The 22,427-nt window shown below is 36.4% G+C and overlaps 1 protein-coding gene across 2 annotated transcripts in view; it reads right to left on the reverse strand.

The window, feature by feature from the left end:
* The window catches only part of beta-PheRS (phenylalanine--tRNA ligase beta subunit), a 333,270-nt gene that overhangs the window by 57,637 nt on the left and 253,206 nt on the right, over positions 1-22,427 (reverse strand). The window contains exon 16 of one of the 2 annotated variants that reach the window (XM_090383544.1): positions 14,747-14,830. The exons of the other annotated variant lie outside the window; for it this stretch is intronic. Within the exon in view, the coding sequence (XP_090239670.1) occupies positions 14,747-14,830 (84 nt within the window). The remainder of the gene's footprint in view (positions 1-14,746; positions 14,831-22,427) is intronic. 2 annotated transcript variants of the gene reach the window in all.

Consider the following 22,427-nt stretch of genomic DNA (forward strand, 5'->3'; position numbering starts at 1 on the left):
ATTAATTTCTTGAATGCTTCCCACTTTGAATTTGCTGTTGGTAACATCATCAGTTGGTTCCACTGTACAGAATTTAAAAACTGGCTGAGAAATGGAACATTCAACAATCTAGTCATTTGCTAGCTTTGTGGCATATCACTCAGCAGTGAAGATACTGCATGTGGCTGGTAATGAGGCTTTAACTTTAAATAAAGGAAAAGCTGGTGGGGGTGCTGGGGGGAGAGTTCAGGGACTGGTGGAAGTCATCATGAAACAAATAAATACATGGGCTGTGTTAGGATAACTAAGGATAAGAATAGGTGCATGTACATGAAATGCATAGTACACGCTTCTTGATTAGACCGGGGTTCGAGCCCGTCACCACCAAATACAGAGGATGCAGAAAGGTCAGGGAATGACCACCGCATATCCCGGAGCAATATGGCCTTAGTTGCTAATGCTCTTAAAAACCAAATAACAAACAAACAACGTACATGAATGCTAGGAGTATAGTAAATAAATTTGATGAATTTGAAGTGCTGGTCAAGACAACAAAGGCAGATGTTGTTGGGATATCAGAGACATGGTGTTACACAGAAATAAGCAGTGCAGAACTGGAATTTGGGGAGTACAATGGGAGAGGTTGTGCTGTTAATTAAGAAAGACATAAAATCTAAAGGAGTGCATCCAATTGACATAGATGGACAGGGCAATGTCTCGTCAGTTTGGTGTGACATAAGCAATGGGAAAGCAAAAATGAGAGTAGGAGTGTGTTATAGGCCTAATGACTCCGTTGAGTACAATGAACAATCACACAGAGAAATAGAATGGGCCAATAAATCAGATTGTGTTATAATGGGGGATTTTAGCTTTCCAAATATTGACTGGAAATTGTGAATTGGTCACTTGCACACTAGGAAGACTTTTGTACATTTATTTCACGATTGTTTTCTGCATCAGCATGTTCAAGAGGTAACCAGAGAGGATAATATCCTTGATCTGGTTATCATCAGTAATTATTCATGTACAGTAAAATCTCATTAATACAAACTCAGTTTATACAAAGTACTCATTTATATGAAGCACATACCATTCCCCTGTGAAAGGATGATTTTCTATGTAAATATATTCATTTATTACAAAATTCGGTTAATATGTATTACAAAGTTCTTTTTCACCCCATGAGAAATAAATATTGTCATTTTGTATGTTTAATACAAATCTTGGCGTAGCGTTCCGATTATTGGCCCCGGCCACCTGCTCCCTACTTCTCGAAGGATGGCACTGACTTGTTAGAAATTAGTTTTGTGTAAACAAAAGCAGTTTATAGTAGCTAGAACATCAAGTGCACTCTGAAAAGCATCTTTGTAAAGGATGAGTATTAAATTAACAAAAGAATAAAAAGTTTTTCTGAGTTGTTTACATATACTCCCTCGCTCTCCATGGGAATAAGGTTAGTTTCAATTGTTACCCCAGTTCAAAGAGTCTTTTGCTATCGTATACAGCAATCTATTTTTTGTGCCATTTTATCTGAGCTTTTTTAGATAAAAAGTATATTTGTCTTTTTCAGAACTTGTCTTTAAATTAATTTAAATTTTGTTTATATTAAATCATATCTAGCAGTGTTATGGCGACAAAACATAGATGGACAGAATTAAGCCTGGAAATTAAACTAAAAATTATACAAGAGGCTGATAGGATGGAAAGAAGCAAAACGGACATTGCAACGGACACTCCTTTACCTACTTTATCTACAATACTGAAAAACCGAAAAAGACTCGAAGAAGTCTTTTTCGACTTATGGAGCAGTGATGAAAAACAGGAAACGAATTTGTGGTGCAAAACATGAAGAGCTTGAAACAAAATTTTTCGAGTGGTACCAACAAATGTGTGCATCTAATTTGCCAAATCAGGTCCGATTTTGCAAGAAAGCGCAAATTATCTAGCTTAGCAACATGGGATTAGCGACTTCAAATGCAGCAGTGGCTGACTCCAAAGATTTAAAGAAGGAATAACTTGGTTTCGCGAAATGTTTGCGGTGAGTCTGGATTAGTCGACAAAGAAAAGGCTACAGACTGGTTGTGTTCTGTACGGTCCATCCTTGAAAGATATGAGGCAAAGGATATTTTTAATCTTGATGAGACAGGCTTATTTTATAATTTACTGGCAAAAAAAAAAAAAAAACATTTGCTGTTCGAGGAGAGTCTTGTCATGGTGGAAAATTAAGTAAACAAAGACTCACTGTTCTGTTATGCTGCAATTCAGATGGCAGTACAAAACTACGTCCACTTGTGATTGGTAAGTTTTGCAAGTCAAGATGTTTTAAAGCAGTTAACCAACTTCCCTGCGATTATGAGGCCAATAGGAGTGCTTGGCTTACAGTGAAAATTTTTCAGTCTTGGTTATCAAAATTGGACAGAAGAATGGCTTCGGAAAAAAAAGGAACATTTTGATGGTTCTAGACCGTTGTGCAACATATTCTGTCGAGACACTTAAGTTGACAAATATACGGCTGTTGTTTTTATCCCCCAATATCACCAGTTTAATGCAACCAATGGATCAAGGCATTATTTATAACCTCAAGAGAGCATATAGCCCGCCTGATAAGGTACTTGATCTGCAATATAGAAGGAGGGAACAATTTTCAGCCAAACTGGAATGTCTTGGATGCTATCTATAACTATGTTATTGTTTGGGAAAGTATCACATCAAGTGTTATAATCAACTGCTTCAGAAAGAGTGGCTTTGGAGAGAACATCATCGAAAAACATGGTCCAGCAGACGAATGTGATAGCAACAGTGAAGAATGGAGTAATTTGAAGGGGCATATGGATTTTTTTGGAAAATTTGAAGAGTTTGTGAAGGTGGATGATGAAGTTGCTACTACTGCAACGCCAACCCCAGAAGAGCTTCTGGGAACCAAGAAGCTCTTCTGGTGTTGGCATTTGATAACAACATTGGATTCTTTCTTTAAATTATATTAATTTATTAAAAAGTTAATGGCTCGTATGTCTCCTTTTATATAAAGATTGTAATTCTTTTTACTGTGATACTAAAATATTGTATATATCAAAATGTATACTGTACAATATTTTCATTTCCATTAATATTGTTTTTCTCTTAGTATATCTTACAAATAAAATAAAATCATAAAACAATTTGTTATTCCTATTACTGTATTGCTAGACAAGGCTTTTGTTTTTATTTTATTTTATTAATTTATTTTTGATATTATTATTATTTATTATTATTATTTTTTTTGGCATGTACCAAAAAAAAAAATTGGTAAAATTTTGACACTTTTGGGGGACCTTGTTACTACAAACCTAGTTATTACAAAATGTGAAAATTTAGGGGGCTTAGAGGGGAACACGTATCCTGTGTGTTATCAGACACTCAGCATAAAACACTGATGGATCCAATATCTCTCTATTACAGAAGATTTAGGAGAAGTCCGGTTGGCCTGCCTCCTAAAATCCACTCATGCACACCTTCTCGATGGTAAGCCCTGTTACGTCACTTAGGTGGCAACGAACGTGTAGAGTGGTTCTCTTCAAGACGCCTGGTCAGCGTGAAGAGGAAAAGACCAAACCCTCCAGCAATGAGAGCACAACAATACAAATGGCCCTCAGTCCCCAGCAGCTTTCACTCTCCCTCTTACGGCAGCGAGAGGATCAGAGTGGAAGCAGAGGGTGCTAAGAATCTCTGGGTACGACCAGGATGCCATGCACGGAAATTGAACTTGGCCTGTTATAACGTACGATCACTCATCGGTGAAGACAGGATATTAGAGCTGGTAAAGGAATTAGAAAATGTGAATTGGAATATCATCAGTTTGGCTGAAACAAGAAGAAGAAATGAATCACTTATAAGTTTATCAATTGGAAATCTGCTGTACACCAATGGAAACAGTGAAAGGAGTGAAGGTGGTTGTTATTTGGTTTTTAGGAGCATTAGCAACTAAGGCCATATTGCTCCGGGATATGCGGTGGTCATTCCCTGACCTTTCCGCGTCCTTCGTATTTGGTGGTGACGGGCTCGAACCCCGGTCTAATCAAGAAGCGTGTGGTGAAGGTGGAGTTGGGTTTCTGGTCCATAAAGATTTTAAAAACAATATTTTGGAATTCAAAAGTACATCACCAAGGGTGTCAAGACTAATACTCAAGATTTCTAAGCTAAAGCTAAAGATTATAATGATTTATGCACCAACATCGAGCCATGATGATGAAGAGGTTGAAGAAATGTACACTGAAATTGAGTCTTCTAGATGAGCAGAAAACCCACTACACTATTATTATGGGGGACTTCAATGCTAAGGTTGGAAAAAGGCAAAACAGCGCAGAAAGAGGAACTATACGAAATTTTGGAATTGGTGAAAGAAATAAAAGAGGTGAAAGACGTTGAATTTGCAGAATCTCAAGGAATGTCAGTAATGAACACTTTTTTCAAGAAAAGGGTGAACAGAAAGTGGACATGGGAGAGTCCAAATGGATTAACAACTAATGAAATCGACTTCATCCTCACTAACAGTATATTGTGAATGATGTTACCATCCTGAATACGGTAAATGTTGGAAGTGATCACAGAATGGTAAGATGTACACTTGATATAGATGTAGGAAAGGAAAGGAAAAAACTGACTCGAGTAAATAATACAAAGGTCTTTGAAATAACAGAGGAGGAGAAAAAGCAGTATGTACTGGAACTTAAGAACAAGTTTGAGCTTCTGCAGACTGCTCAGGACCAAGATATCGACGAGGAATATTACAACTTTCTGAAAGTGATAAAGCCCAAGAAACCTATAGGGAAACAGAAATCCAAAGAAGAAAAAATTAGTCAAGAATGAAGAGCAAATGAAGAGCAAGAAAAACACTGACAGGGAGAAAATTGAGTATACTGAGTTATGCAAAGCCATTAGAAAGAGACTCAGAGAGGACATAAGAAGATTTAACACAAGAAAAGTAGAACAAGCATTAAGGGAAAACAAAGGATTTAAATCAGCAGCCATGAGCAGTAATACAGAAAGACAAATGATACTGAAACTGAAGAATAGCGATGGTGTACTTATAAACAGCAGAGAAGGCATAATTCAAATAGCAGAAGACTACTATAGAGAATTATACAAGGAGCGAGGGAATGATACCAGCAGTGGGGAAGATGGATTGCAAAGTAGCAACACATACGACATACCCGATATTCTTCCTGATGAGGTAGAACATGCATTGAAGAAAATGAAGAATCAGAAAGCCCAGGGGGAAGATGAAGTTGCTGTAGAGTTGTTAAAATTGGGAGGAAGAGACATAACACAAAAACTGGCAAGGCTCTTCACAAAGTGCATTAGAAAAGGTGTGATGCCTAAGCAGTGGAATAATGCAATCATAGTTTTGCTGCATAAGAAAGGAGATAAATCAGAAATTGGAAATTATAGACCAATTAGCTTGTTATCCCATATCTAGAAGTTGTTCACAAGGGTCATTACTAACAGATTAGAAATAATACTTGATGAGAATCGACCAAAAGAGCAAGCTGGCTTTAGGACAGGATTCTCAACTATGGATCACCTTCACGTAATATCACAGCTAATGGAGAAAGCAAATGAATATAAAACACCATTATGACTGGCATTTGTGGATTATGAAAAGGCATTTGACTCCATACAGCATAAGGCAATGTTTCGGGCACTGGAAAGACAAGGCATAGATACTCCATATATTATGATTTAGAAGAAAATATATGAGAGTGCTACATCCTTTATTAGACTAAACAAAGACAGTAGCAAATTTAAAATCGAGAAAGGAGTTCGACAAGGAGACACAATATCTCCGAAGCTGTTTACTGCTGCCCTTGAGGAAGCTTTCAGAAGATTAGACTGGTCGCAGAAAGGAGTCAATGTGAACGGAGAGTACCTAAACCATTTACGATTTGCAGATGACATTGTGGTCATAAGCCACGATCCCCAAGAATTAGAGGAAAATCTTAATCAGTTATGCACAGTTAGTAAGAATTTTGGACTAAAGATGAATATGGCTAAAACAAAAGTAATGATGAACAAGTATGCCATGGAAAGGGAAATAATGATTGAAGGAGCAGTAATTGAAAAGGTGGAGTCATATACTTATCTGGGACAAGTTATTAGCTGTAATAATGATAAATGGCTGGAAGTCAAGAGAAGAATAAATTTTGGATGGATAGCATTCAGGAAATATAGTCACATACTGAAGAGCAATATCCCAGTTTGTCTGAAACGTAAAATAATGAATCAATGTATACTCCCCACCATGACTTATGGAAGTGAAACTTGGGTACTCACCAAAAGAATGGAAGAGAAGCTAAGAACTACACAGCGAAGAATAGAACGAATTATATTGGGAATCAGACTGTTAGATAAGAAGAGAAACACATGGATTAGGCAGAAAACTCAAGTAAAGGACATTCTTATCACAACTAAAGAACTAAAATGATCTTGGGTAGGACACATAGCTCGAAGACATGATGACAGATGGACTAAGAAAATAACAGAATGGTACCCAAGAGGAGCTAGAAGAAAACCTGGAAGATAAAGGCGGAGATGGATAGATGAAATTCATGAGTTTTTGAGTAGTAAATGGATGGCCAGTGCTCAAAACAGAAGGAACTGGAAAGTTGCTGGAGAGAGACCTTCATCCTGCAGTGGATTGAAAATGGCTTGAAAATTGATGATGATGAAACTTTGTATTAACGAGATTCCACTGTATAAAGAATTTGCAGATAAAGGAACCACTAGGTAGCAGTGATCACAGTGTGCTGATGTAGGATTGACTTAAAGATATAATTACCATCAGGTTTAAAGGGAAGTGTTTTTCGCTTTCGTAGAGGTGACTACAATAGACTCAGACAGTTTTTAAATTCTGTACAGTGGGACCAACTGATGATGTTACCAACAGCAAATACTATATGGGAAGCATTCAAGGAATTAATCTTGGAAGCTGGTAGAATTTTCATACCAAATAAGAAATAAGGTTTAAGCCAAAATGGATGTCAAATGAACTAATGAGACTCATGGCAGAGAATTTTTTTTTTTTTTTTTTTTGGTAGTTGTTGGCGCATAGGCTTCTGTGGCTATAATGCACCTCCCAAGGTTTTTGCAGTACTTTGATCCAAGCCCGAGGCGGGAATCGAACCCACGACCTTTGGGTTGCCGGGCAGGCACTTTACCCACCCGGCCAGCCCGGTCGGCCATGGCAGAGAAGAAAAATGCATTGGATACATATAAATTATCAGGTGATTTTTTTTTTTTTTTTTTTTGATTTGGTAGTTGTTGGCACATCGGCTTCTGTGGCCATATTGCACCTCCCAAGGTTTTTGCAGTACTTTGATCCAAGCCCGAGGCGGGAATCGAACCCGCGACCTTTGGGTTGCATTTTCAGGTGACACAGAAGCCTATGGCAGATATAACATAGTCTGTAATCAAGTCACAAAAGAGGCTAGACAAGCGAAGGGAGCTTATGAGAAATCTTTGTCAAAGGATGCTAAGAAAAACAGCAAGGATTTCTTTACTTATATAAACTCTAGAAGGAAGGGGATGAATCAGATTGGTTCACTTGATATCAATGGTTCGACTGTTGATGATCCTGCTTAGATAGCTGATAATCTGAATGAGCATTTTGCGTCTACATTCAAACATGAGGAGTTATTAAGGGAGGAAAATGCCAGAAGTTCATCAAACTGTAACAGGGTACTTAATGATTTTGTAATAACTGAGAGCTAAGTGGAGGAGAAATTGTTGAATTTAAACCAAAAAAAGGCACGTGGGGTGGATGGGATCTATCCACTTATATTAAAGGAGGAGGCAAAGGAAGTATGCAAACCCTTAGTCATAATTATGAGAACATCCTTTGACTCAGGGGAAGTCACTACGGACTGGAGATGTGCAAGTGTATCCCCAATTATATTGGTGACGCGAGTAATTACAGACCAGTTAGTTTAACTTCTGTTCCGGGTAAAATAACGGAGTCACTGGTTAAAGATGCATTGCAGGATCATCTAGACAAGACTGCAGCAATAATTCAGACACAGCATGGGTTTGTTAAGGAAAGTCTTGTCTGACAAAATTGATTGGATACTATCATCTAGTTACAAAGAAACTGGATGGAAATAAATAATTTTCATATCATATACTTGGGTTTCAGGAAAGCTTTTGACACTGTTGCGCATGGAAGACTATTGTACAAATTGGAGCAGAATGGTATTAAGGGTAAATTGCTACAATGGATAAAAGGGTGGTTGAGTGGGAGAAGACAGAGAGTGGAAATCAATGGACGCTGATCTTCGTGGACTAATGTTATTAGTGGAGTCCCCCAGAGTTCGATGTCGGGCCCACTGTTGTTTTATATATTTATCAATGATGTTGCTGAAGGTATATCAGGCTTAATGTCGAAGTTTGCAGATGATACAAAGGTTGGCAGGGTTGTTAATGACAGTAATGGCAGTGTGATGCTGCAATTGGATCTAGAAAATTTGGGCAGATGGGCTGAGAAGTGCAACTGAAGAGATTAACATTGACAAAAGCAAAGTATACTGCATATGGGTAGATGTAACCCCCCGAAAAACGTACTAACTGTGTGTTACTACACTTAGGGTGCTAGAAAATGAAAAAAGATCTGGGAGTAATTGTGCAGTCAGATATGAAGTTTTCTGAGTAATGCAGACAGGCTGCCAGAGCAGGTCATGGGGTTGTCAATGATACACAGGAATTTTGCTAATAGGGAAAATGAGGTGAATATCCCTTTGTATAAAGGCAATCGGTGAGGGGAATGAAGTGGCCTCTTACCAAGAAAGGCTTAAGTTCTACAAATTACAGCCGATGGAGACTAGACACCTGTGAGGTGATCTGATTGAGGTGTATAAGGCCTTGAATTGGTTGAGCATGTTAAATTCTGATGGGATTCTTCCGCTTGCTCAGATTAAGAACCTGAGGGAGCATAAATTCAAATTGAGGAAAGACAGTTGTAGAATACATATGCAGAAATTTGCTTTTAGCCAAACCTCCATCTCTCATTGTGTAAGTTGATAGCTTAAATAAATTCAAGGAGGAACTGAACAAACTTTTAGTGGGAATGGATGTGTAAAATTGTTTTTTTTTTTTTGGTTGATGCTACATAAGTTCATATGCTTGCTTTCTTGCATCACATACCTCCATTATCACTACTACTACTGCAGAACCTACCACACTGTGAGTTTTTGATCTGTCAATGTATATTGCACAGGAGTTGAGGGTAGAATGAGCTGTATGCAACTGATATTGAAAAAAGATAAAACATTCTTCTCCCATTGCAGAAAGTGGTCATTAAGAGAGGCTTGAACATGTAACCAGTGCGGTACTACAGGAAGAGCTGTGGCCTGAGAAATGTCACTTAGATCAACATTCCAAGTATGAAAAATTTCTTACAGACTGATAGATGAGTCGGTCTTCATGTTGCTTACTATCATAAAAGGAATCCTACTGGGTATTATATAGGTACTCCCAACTAAGATGTGATGGGAGCCTTCAGATCTTAGCAGCAAAGTGAGACAGCAGCAATGTTTTTCTGCAAAGTTATAATGGCTTTGGGCTGGAGCCTTCTTGAAAGCTCCCAAGGCTGTCATCAGAGCTCTGTGCTGGATGTTTAGGTGTTCTAATATGCTTCTCCTAGCAGAGTTGTATATCTGAGAAACAATCTAGGCATGAACAGATTAGAGACTTGTAGAGGTGTAGTAAGGTATACCGATCAGCTCCCCATTACATGGATGAGACTGGTCGAAGTACAGGCTTCTCAACGTATGTACTTAAGCGTTTTTTTTTTTTTTTCATGTACGTAGGTCATATTTCAGTCTTGTAGATACAAAATACATATACAGTACAGTACAGTACAACGCACTGAGATTATAACCCCCAACAAACTTCATCATGTACGGCATTTTACAATTTGCAACCAAGTTAAATGAAACTAAAAAAAACATACAATGAATAATAATGTAGACTACAGTGTTTATTCAAAACTAATTTAATCTAAATACAATATGTAATTTAATTTAATTTACAATCAAATCACTTTATGATGGACTCGCCAAAATAAATTTTATATCAGACCTGAAAAGTTTGCGAACTGAATTTTAATTGTATTTAATGGCTATTCTAATAAGTGAAATTAAGAGAAACATCCACAGGCTATAAAAGTAAAGATATAGAGCAAAAATTTACATTTTACTTCCTCCAGTTAACAAAATTAAATGATGCATTAAAATCGGAAGAATATTTCCCACAGGTTATAAAATAAAAATAAATTTATGCTTACGTGCATAGCTTAATTAATATGTAGTGTAATATGTAAATACTAACTAGTTGATGTTTCTCTTCACTGACATTTGAGGGGGGGAATTTAAAATTTAAAACAGTAAAAAGATAAGCAATCAATAACAAAGAACACGGAATGCACAAATTGCAACTAACATGATACGCACAAGTGAAATTCGTAAAGTTGTTACGATTTAACAACTTTACAAAGCTCAAAAAAAATTGGAATGAAAAGAAGATTCTGAAAAGTTATGTTTTTTTATATGATTGAAGATTTCAGTGAAGGGGAAGCACATTTCCCCATAATAATGTAAAATTCCACAGAATTCCAGCTATCGGTATCATTGCAAATGCAATAAGATCGAGTTTACTATTTGTTTTTAATAGACTGCACTAACAGAAAAGCCAATAAACTGGAAACTGCTAATTGTTTTATGGTAGTGACATCCAGAAATCTGCTTTAGAAAAATATCATGAAGGCATTCAAAATTGATTCTTATAACTAAACATAGCAACAGCTTTATGGTTTGTACTTCTGTAAGTTGTACTTACAGTTGTACGTAAGTAGAGGAGTGCCTGTATATTCAAATGCTTCAGACAAGTATTTCTTCAATTAGTGATGTGAGCTTGGAAATTTGGCTTGCTGTCTAATATCAGTCCAAGAAATCTAACAGTATTAACAAGTAGGATCGGAGTATTGTTTATTTCTAATTCAGGATCAGGATGTAATTATAATTCAGGATCAGGATTATTTCTAATTCAGGATCAGGATTGTAAAAGTGAATGGCAATGCATTTCTTTTCTGATAGTCAATAACCATTCTGTGAAGTCCAGGATTCTATTTTGTTTATGGCAAGTGGTGCTGCTAGTTCGATGGTGTTCATACTTTGAGACTGACAGGAAATAGTAAGGTTGTCTGCATACATGTAACTTTCAAGTTTTTGGGATATTTTATGTCATGGTGTTAACTCAAATTGAAAATAGTGTTGAACTAAGTATTGATCCTTGTGGGACTCCTTCTTGAATGTGAGATGCAGAGAGTATGTTTTTATATCAGACCTGAAAAGAATGCAGGTGTAGGAAATTGAATTATTTTGGGGAAATGGCCCTTTAGCCCTAGATGATAAAAGATCCATAATAATACCATGAAGGCAGGTAGTGTCAAAAATGCAACTCCCTATTTCTGTAAGGACACATGTGGCAGCTTAAATAGCTAAGCTTTTACTGTGGATGGCAAATCAGGAGTGCCAAAAGTTAAAATGACGGATTGAGCTGGAATGAGATTTCCATCTTTTTTCAGTCATTATTTGATTACCTTTTAACTGCTAAGCTCCTGAACTAATTCCTCCTCTGACACCGTAAGTAGGTCCCATTCTGTGATGATGCCTTTCAATGAATTTAAAATATTGTGGGGAGTAATAGATATTGGCAGCCCACCAAATGTCATTGTTTTTAATAGCCACTGAGAATATTTGGAGGTGGCTGTTTCTGGATTGTAGTCGCGTCACCATTTTGGTGATCCAGCAATAGATTCCAAATATTTTTGGTTAAAAATAGTGATAACTTGACTACAGGCTGGTGAACAGAGTCTATCACCAGAAAGTTAAGTATGTCAGGACACTGTGCTTCTCTTCGAAGCCTTTTAGGTTAACTAGAGTCATTATCACATGAGGAGATTCTGGTCTTCAGCTTGAAGGCTCTAGGGTGGAAAATTGTTAGAATCCGTGATGGCTTCTTTTGGCCCGGGGGGGGGGTATCTTTACCACCCAAGTTACTGGCTCTGCTACAGGAAGGCAGGAGTAGTGCCACTAGGTGATTAAGCAGTGTAAAAGTTAGTGTATAAGGAAAGGAAAAAAGAAAGGTGGTTTCCCATTCTGAAACTTACAATTTGCAAGAATAAGTTTACAATTAATCAGAATGTAAGAAAATACTTTAAAAATTAAGAAGAATGGCAGTGAAAAAAAAAGGTACAAATAGTACAGAGAATTTCTTGATCACAATAACACTTGGTACTGAGGGCTGAAGAAAACATGCCTCTTCTTCAAATGATAATTATGCATTCTGATCCCTTGTTTAAGCTATCATGTGCAATCTATGCATAAAGCTGGCCACAATTAGCATATTTTATAACTCTTGTATTGATAATCTACCCTCTACCACACATAACACATTCTTTCTCAATATTTCCTTTGACTTTTGTCAGAAAAGGTGCACAATTTTAAATGATCTTAATACTTGGTCCTTGAATTGATGTTTATTTTATGCCACCTAATTTAGCTCTCTTATTCTTCTGGTATTTTCCCTATTGCATGAAAATTTGTCCATATCCTGCTTATTCCTAAAATGTGACAAATCTTTACTACCCAATTAATATTTTGTGAAACCTACTTCAACCTATATAATGTAACGACAAATTCTGTTAAGAGACTTTATTTTGAAGCCATTCGTCCTACCAATGAAAGGTAATATGGAAGCATTTTAAAAAGCTCATACAGTTACCCTAGATACTGTTGACAAAACTGATCAGGTCTGGTATAAATGCCTTCTGTGCAAGTTCTCATTCTATGATCTGCTCTCTACTTCTCATTACTGGATTGCTAGTTTCCTCTTTATAAGTGATAATAAATGGTTTGCTATTTTCATGTTTAATCAATGACGAATACTACGAGAGTTCCATTCTTTCACCTATTCTTTAAAATACAGCAGAAGCTATATGGCATAGCTGAGTGACCAGATAAAAGTGACCAAGTTACCCATGCCACATATTCACATTCATATGATACCATAAAATATGAAAATATTCATATATGGCTGTATCCTGTAAGCTCCTCTGGCATCATCTTATAACTGATAATTTTATATGGCCTGGAGTTTATCCTAGAATATAAACAGAAAATTTATTTATTTATTTTAATGAAGTGGTTCTCAAACTGTGGGTGCAAAGACATTTCCAATGAAGCAAAATGTGGTCACATATATTTGTGTAAGAACTTGAAATGCAGTTCTCTTTCTCTCTCTTTCTCTCTCTCTCTCTTAATGGTTGCATGAAAACAGAAAATCTTTAATTTTGTCTTCAAATCAACAGATATGCCTTGTTTAACAACACTTCACTTAATGATATATTTTGTTATAAAATAACATTTGAAAATTATCGGTAATATATGATTTACAACATCCCTCAAATCTCATTTGAGGGACGTTGTGTGTTTAATTTTATGTGCATGTGTGAGAGCTACCATTCATAGAAATGCCCAAACACGGCATAACTACTTACTAGTAATGTATGAGTGGTGTTAGTTGTACGAGTGGTTTGTGAGTTAACATATTTTGAGAAATACTTGAAACTAATATAGAGTTTTTGTTACTAACCAAAACAAGTATGTGAATTGATACAAACATGTTGCTGTACTTCAAAAAATTTATTTTTGTCTTCAAACTGTTATTTTCCTTATAACAAAATTCCTCAAGAAATTTTTAAAATTTCCCGGAAAACAAGAATCCAGAAATAGGACAGATTTCTAAAACAAAATAAGAAAGAGAAATTTAAGTGCAATATTTACATGCAGTACTGTTATATAATGGAATGAAGGCAGTTTATAACGGTGTTCTTTAACAAAGATAATGGCAAAATAATCAGTAGCAAATTAAAAATTAGGTGTATCCAAATCGAATATACCAAACACCCAAATCTGAGGTCACATTAATTTCAACTTAAAAGTTGAAATTAATGTGTTATGTGTTACTGGCAGACTAATAAACTGCATTTCCTCATCCAACTTTATATATAGTAGATTGGTAAAAAAAAAACTGGCCACTTTGCTGCATACAGTAAAAATTACACAGGTGGTAATGATTTCTATGATCTATGAATACAAGCTGAAAACTCCTTAAGAAATCTAATAAACCTAAAAATTCATTCAGAAACTATTAATATGGCAAAAAAATCCAACAGGTTTTTCATATGCTTTTACGCCTCTGCTGAAAGTGGTTAACAAGAGTAAGGTAAAACAATATAAATAATAGAAACTGGTTTATATAAAGCACTTTGAATTCTTTAAAGATTAATTTACTACAAAAATTTCTCATATTATTATTATACCATATGAAGAAGAATATGTATATTAGCTGAAAACAATAATTTATAAATGTGGCAATACAGTTAAAAATCAAATCAACTTAACTTAAATTGCACTTAATCAAATTAAATATAAAAATCAAAAACAACATTCTTTCTTCCTTTAAAGAAAATTAAAAATATGAATTTTTATACGAGCATTTTTTACAAAACAGGCATAAAACATGAAAGTTAGCTAATTATTTGCTATCCCTTTGAAATGAAATGCAATGTAGGAAAAAAAAAAAACAGCAGCAGCTAAAAAAAATAACAACAACAAAAAAAAAAAAAAGAAGCTAAATCTACTCTAAGCCATCAAGAATATTTTGTCCAAAAGTTTACCAGTGCCCCCACTTTTAGGTTTCTTCTTTTTCTTCTTTTTTTTCCTGCCTGGTGTAGCTCCACTGTTTACATGCATTGTAAAATCTACACAAGGTTAATTTTAATAAATATAAAAATGTAAAACAGAAAACTACTTACATATGTAATAGGTATTAAAATATTTTATAGCAGAAAGGTTTACAAATTGATGGTTTAGAGCTCAGATTTCAGATGGAAGATGTATACATATCTTTTTCCATCTTAAACTGTCTATAACAAGGATTCCCAATTTAGGGAAAGCAGTGGAGAATTTTTGAATATAGCAAAGATTTATGTGGCTTCTTAAATAAATACTCATACACTCTTTAGTTTATAAAATTAATGCAATCCAGCCAAGCTGGGTTATTATAAAATTGGATCCATATTAACCATTCTAGAAAATATGAAATATGTCCAGTTTAAACCCTCAAAGCAGTGAAAGAATGGAAATGCATAATGAAGAAGATTTATGAAAGCTTTTTCTATTAGTATATTAAATATTTTGAATATATGAGTAGGAAACAGCTTCTCTAAACTGATATATTCTCTGTGAATATATCAACAATTCTGTTGATATATTCAACAGAAAAGGCTATTTTCATTTATATGCTTGCTATGTACAGTTCCATTCAAGAGTTGTAGATCAGCAGTTTGAAATTGTTTTAATCCAATGGGACAACAAGAAAGAAGGATTTAGACTGAAAAAAGCAAAAGATCAGTGGTGAGGAAATCTTGGTAGGTACAGGACTGGTTAGGGGTTTGCAAGGATGAGTGCACAAAAGGTATGCTGGGAATTAGTAATCAAAGGATTTTTTTTATACATATTAGCATACAATGCAAGAAAGCAAGCTTATGCAGCATCAGCCAAAAAAAAAAAACCCACTCCCATTTTACCCCTAATGCCTGTCCAGCTCAGCCTTAAATGTATTTAGGCTATCAACTTCCGCAACAAAAGGTAAGTCTGCATATCTATTCTACAACTGTCTTTCCTCAATTTGAAACTGCTTCCTCAGGTTCTTAATCTGAGCAAGAGGAAGAATCCCACAGCATTCAGCTTGCTCAACCCATTCAAGGCTTTATACACCTCAATCACATCGCCTCGCAGGTGCCTTCTCTCCAGGTGCTGCAATTTGCAGAACGTAAGCCTTTCTTGGTAAGAGCACCCCTTGGTTCCCCTCACCAATCTTGTTGCCTTTCTTTGTACTCGTTCTAGCAACTCTATATCCTTCCTAAAATGAGGCCTCCAGACCTGTACACAGTACTCTAAGTTTGGCCTGACCATTGCCTTGTATAATGGGATAATCACCTCCGTTCCCTGCCCTGGCAGCCTATCGGCACTGCTCAGCGAACTTCATATTTGACTGCACAATTACCCCTTTTTTACTTTCCACTTTCCTGAGTGTAGTACCATACAGTTGGTACATTTCTCTTCGGTTATTGCTAAGTATATTACCATACAGTTGGTACATTTCTCTTCGGTTATTGCTATCCATACGAAGTTGCTTTGCATTTGTCAATATTGAACTTCAGTTGCCACTTTTCAGCCCATTTGCCCAACTTATCTAGATCCAGTTGGAGTAGCATACTATCTTTAATGTTGCTAACAATCCTGCCAACCTTTGTATCATTTGCAAACTTGGACATTAAACCTGATATACCTTCATCAATATCATTGATAAATATACAAAACAACAATGGGCCCAACACCGAACCCTGGGGAACTTCACTAATAACATTTGTCCACGAAGAGCAGTGTCCATTGAATACCACTCTCTGTCGTCTCCCACTCAACCATCCCTTTATCCATTGTAGCAACTTGCCCTTAATGCCATACATCTCCAATTGATACAGCAGTCTTACATATGCAACAGTATCAAAAGCTTTCCTGAAATCCAAGTATATGATATCAAAATTATTTTTGGCATTCAGTTCCTTTGTGACCACATCATAGTATCCAATCAAATTGGTGTATTGATGTATTGAATGTTCATACCCTGTTAAATTGGTTAAGCTAAAGTATTTTGGTGAAAGTAAAAAAATAGGCTGTTATACACATTTTTTAAATGCTGAGATATGGTAGTATTAAACATCTAGTCTATAAGCTTGAAGGTCTTTCCTTACTTAAAGTACATTTGGAACACTACTGAGAAATGTATGTTATGTTAGTTTAACCAGGGTGGCCACTCTCAACAGTTTGTTTGAAGGAAGCAGTTATATATTTGATTTTGTTTTTTAACTTTGTATATATATGTTTACTTTTGGTTTTAAATATATACAGTCGGAACTCTATATAACGAAATCAATCGTTCCCTTGAAAAAATCCGTTATAAAGAAATATGACCTTTTCAACAAAGAAAAATACTGTAAATTCAGAAATATAATAAAAGATGGCAAAGAAGTGGGAATGAATAAATTTTCTATCATTTTAAAACAATTTATTAATACATACATATTAAGAAATGATTAATTACATGATGCCCACAATTTATTAGTACACTTTTAAGAATTATGTCGTAAAACCCAGACGGCACCGTTTCACCGAAGAAGGGCCAAATAGCCCTGAAACGGTGCCGTCTGGGTGGTGGTATCCATCTGAGAATAAGTAACACTAGTCTTCTCCTTAGGTGAAGCGTTACTTATTCGAAGTAGTGCAATATCATGGCAACTCGTTGTGAAGGTATTCACAATATGAGATATAACTTAAAACGATGCCGTTTTATTAATAATCTGATTTATTCAGATACAGCTATGTATTCCTGATGCATTTGCACTATATTTATACATAGTCTAGACTCCTTCATAGCTTGAGGCTTATGCCCTAAACGCTTGAGTCTAAATACATGATACACCATCAGGCATCGCTCATATTGTGGAGTTATACTTCATAACTGTTTTGCCATCATTGCATCACTCGGGTACCTACCCACCCACCGAAGAAGGGCCAAATAGCCCTGAAACGGTGCCGTCTGGGTGGTGGTATCCATCTGAGAATAAGTAACACTAGTCTTCTCCTTAGGTGAAGCGTTACTTATTCGAAGTAGTGCAATATCATGGCAACTCGTTGTGAAGGTATTCACAATATGAGATATAACTTAAAACGATGCCGTTTTATTAATAATCTGATTTATTCAGATACAGCTATGTATTCCTGATGCATTTGCACTATATTTATACATAAAATAGACATGTTTCATAAATATTGACTATGTCTTTGGACTCGTAGTCCTCCATAATTTTTTTAAAAACTGTTTCTTTCCAATGGGTATACAGTAGTCTTCTTCAATTGCAACTCCACTTTCATCAGAAATAACTTTTTCGAGTAAGCCATGCCGCTCTTCATTTGTCCAGTAAGCCAGAACTGGCTTGGAATGTTTTGTGCCCCAGAAAAGATGCATACTCCATAGCCTTTTCTTTTATTAATAGCACTGATATCGACACGTTTTGGTCTCGAATCAAATTCATCCACTTAAAAACTGCTTCATCTACACCTTCCCAAAGGCATAATTTCGCACGCTTCCAAATGGGTACCGTTTCGTCAAATAGTTTGAGAATTGAAACAGGGTTTTTCAGAATGGTTGACACTACTGGCAAGGACATCAAATTTTAAAGCGATTTCTTTTTTTTTAATGCCGCAATCTACACCATTAAGCACTTCCACTTTTTCACACTACACTCAAGGATTTCCTCTTAGACACTGTAAGGTTACTTGCACAGCAGTTAAAACAAAGCTGAAATTAGGAATCACTTGTAGCTACCATCTAAACAGAGACAGGTGAAATTTAGTGAAAGTGTGGATGACTCATTTCTTCGAAACAACAGATGAATTTCCAAGATAAAGGAAAATCACTCTCTCCTAATTCTCTAATAGGATGCTTACGGTAGAAAATAGGATGACCAGAGCGCCAATGCCTGCATTGGGAATATGCCTTAATCTTTGCCAATGCTGTGGACAGCTAACCAGCGGGACTTCTCAGCATAGTAGTATATAAGTTGTATAAGTTTTACTTCTTTTTTAGCCATTGCTCATCCACTGTTGGGCAAAGACCTCCTCCCAAACTACCCCACGCCGTGGTTGGCCAGTTTCCTCCTGCAGGGTTTTACAGGCACCATTAAATTGTAAAATGTTTTAGCTCTTAATTTGTGGAATTAAAGCCTTTAGCTATTAAAAGCTAAAAGGATTAATGCTTAATCCTTTTAGCTCTTAATTCGTGCTTTCTACAGCATCAACTTTATTACCTAAAGCCATAGGTGCAAACAATGCCCAGGTCTCTCAAAATCAGTTTGTTATATGGAAATTTTCTTCGTTATACAGAAACTATTTTCAATGTAATAACCAAGGAGAAATCAAAAAAGTTTGCTACATAGAAAAATTCGCTATATGGAAGTTCATTAAAGAGAGGTCTAACTGTATTTATTTTTTAGTATATTCCTCTGTGCTACTGTGGTGCTTATTTACGCTCACAAACACAGAGAAGGGAATATACAAAGTTAAGTATTGCTAAGCAATATCCACAAGAGTTACTAGGTTCTTACCACAAGCACCAGAGGACTCTTATATAGTCAATTTAATAGTTTTGCACAAATTGATTACCTTATCAATTATCTTATTATCCAGGCATACCACTGAAGGGGTAATAAGAGAGAATGATTAATCTACATACTTGTGGGGTGAATCACTCTCATTCCTATTAATCCCTTCAGTGGCATATCCAGACAACAGTGCAGTGTAGCTAAACACAGTACTTTATGTTTTATATTCTATACATTTCTGGGCTTTTAAAGAATTTAGAAATGATTATTAGTGCTAAAAGATGGCAGCACAGAATAACATAATTTGCATTAATTTTTCACTCATTTATCATCATGATCTTCAGCCATTGTCGATCCACTGCAGGATGAAGGCATCCTCAACATGTTTCCAGCAATTATGGTCTTGTGCTTTCTGTTAGCATTAGTAGAGGCATATGATGCAAGAAAGCAAGCTTATGCAGCATCAGCCAAACCCCCCCCCCCCCCCCACTCCCATTCAACCCCTCTGCGTTCGTTCGAAATACCTGTCAAGCTGAGCCTTAAATTTATTTAAGCTATCAACTTTCACAACAAGGGATGGAAGTCTGTTCCACCAACAAACCACCTGCTGGCTAAAGGCAAATTTCCACACATCTATCCTACATCTGTCTTTCCCCAATTTGAATTTATGCCCTCTCAGGTGATTATTCTGAGCAAGAGGCAGAATCCCATCAGCATTGAGCATGCTCAAACCATTCAACGCTTTATACACCTCTATCAGATCACTTGCCGGTGCCTAGTCTCCAGATACTGTAATTTGCAAAACTTAAGCCTTTCTTCATAAGAGCAACCCTTTGTTCCATTCACTAATCTTGTTGCCCTTCTCTGTACTCGTTCCAGCAGCTCTACATTCTTCTTGAAATGAGGCTCCAGACCTGTATACAGTACTCAAGGTGTGGCCTGACGATTGCCTTATACAGTGGAATAATCACCTCCTTATCTAGAAATTTCTGTATATCATTGGCAAGACACCATGAGCTACTCTTGCAGCCCATCTACACTGCTCAGAAAACTTCATATCTGACTGCACATATTACCCCCAGGTCCTTTTCATTCTCTACCACTGTCAGTGTAGAACCACAGAATTGATATGTTACTCTGGGGTTACAGTTTCCCATATGTAGTACTTTACATTTGTGTTAAACTTGTGTTAAACTGAGTGGTGGCAAATGAAGTTTAACATTCACATGTTAAACTTCATTTGCCACCACTCAGCCCATCTGCTCAACCTCTCCAGATCCTGTTGCAGCAGCATACTGTCAGTAGTGTCCTTAACAACCCTGCCAACCTTTGTATCGTCTGCAAACTTGGACATTAAGCTTGATATACCATCATCAATATCATTTATAAATACAGAAAACAACAATGGACCCAGCACTGAACCCTGATTGACTCCACTAATAACATTAGTCCACGATGAGCAGTGTCCATTGATTACCACTCTCTGTCTTCAGAGAGTGGTAAACAAGTGGTATTGCAATTGTACACTAGCAAATTTCACAATTTCATGAATCCCCTCATTCTTGGTCTTTTTCTTAGACATTTAGGTCAAGCAGTATCCATTCCAAAATTCATTTGGTTTATCTATCATTAGTTTTTCTTGATATGTGACCTGCCCATTTCCATTTTAAGTATTTTGTTCTTTTAATGATATCAGAGACCTCACCAGAGCTGGATTTAAACTTGTTGTGGCTCTAAGCTATAGCATGTATGAGGCCCTTCTCTCTTACAGTTCACCTGTGACAATATTAAAAAAATGATTTTTTAAGATAGTGTGAGGCCCCTTGTAATGTGAGGCCCTAAGCTGTAGCTTGTTTAGCTTATATGTAAATCCGGCCCTGGACCTCACTCATTATTACATATTTTATATTGTGACTCACTAACTCCAGTAACATGTCTTGTCAACATGGCTGAAAGAATAGCAAAAAAAAAAAAAAAAAAGTGTGCATAAAGCAAATGCGTACTTTTTTATTTAGAAATTTTAGTGAGTATTTAGCAATGGAAAATGAAAAGCAAATGCGAACCCAATTTTAGAAGCAGCAGTGTCAATGGAACTAGTGAGACTGAAAAATTTATGATATATCAGCAATGGATATGACACTGCCAGGCACTTAAATCTCATATAGATGAGTTACAAAACAGACTAGATACGGTCATTACCAACCAGGACCTTCTAAAACAGCAAATTCGGAAGATATTAACTCAGCAAGAACTCATAATGAGTTCTGAAAAAGAAAAACAACGGAACGAAAACTCAGCGAACAAGTTACCACAATCTATAATTTGATGTGTACGTCAAGGAACAACCATGCTTCAATTTGCAATGTACACGAAATGGAACTTAAATCAAAAGGTGTAGACGCATTCAATAGCAGACCATCTGAACATAGCAACACGAATGAAAATTCTGATATAAATAGCATTGTCAGTAAACAACTTTTGTCGCGAGATGTTCCATCTGATGTAATTTCAAAGAATCTTAATACCGCTAAATTGATCCTCCCTGCGGATACTCTAAATAACTGTCATAACGAAGCACCCATGTTAATCAGTTGCAAAACACCGGGGTGTATCAGGGGTGAGATAAGTTTTTCGTCGCAAAGCTTGTTGCAACCGTCATGCACCAAAGACAAATTAACTGTTTCCCAGGCCTGGAGCACTAATAATGCAACGATCCAAACTGATATCTCTTTGCCAGGAATAGTGTCAACGGCCACACTGTCCATACAGGACAACCCAAGGCCAGAAATCCAGAATGAGTCAATAAGCAAGTCTGTCACAGATGAGTTTCAAAGCAATTTCATACCTGTGTTAATAGATAAACTGATGTCTGCTCTTTATGATCTGTATACTAATATGCAAATCAAAACCGGATGCTTCAAAACTCATAAGTTTTCCAAACAAAATGAATCAGTTAACAGAAGCAACACTCAATCAGCAGAGTTAGGTATTTTGACCTTACACAATCCTGCCGAATTTAGATGTTGCCCAGCCCAAATACTCAGGGAGCCAATCACCTTTCAGATGAACCTCAATTCCTTAATGTAGCAAGCAGCGAAGTCCTGGTCATGAATTCGTGTCAAGCAGCTGAACA

Source organism: Mastigoproctus giganteus, chromosome 10 (assembly GCF_048544385.1).
Source record: "Mastigoproctus giganteus isolate SK-2022 chromosome 10, ASM4854438v1, whole genome shotgun sequence".
NCBI classification, from domain to species: domain Eukaryota; kingdom Metazoa; phylum Arthropoda; class Arachnida; order Uropygi; family Thelyphonidae; genus Mastigoproctus; species Mastigoproctus giganteus.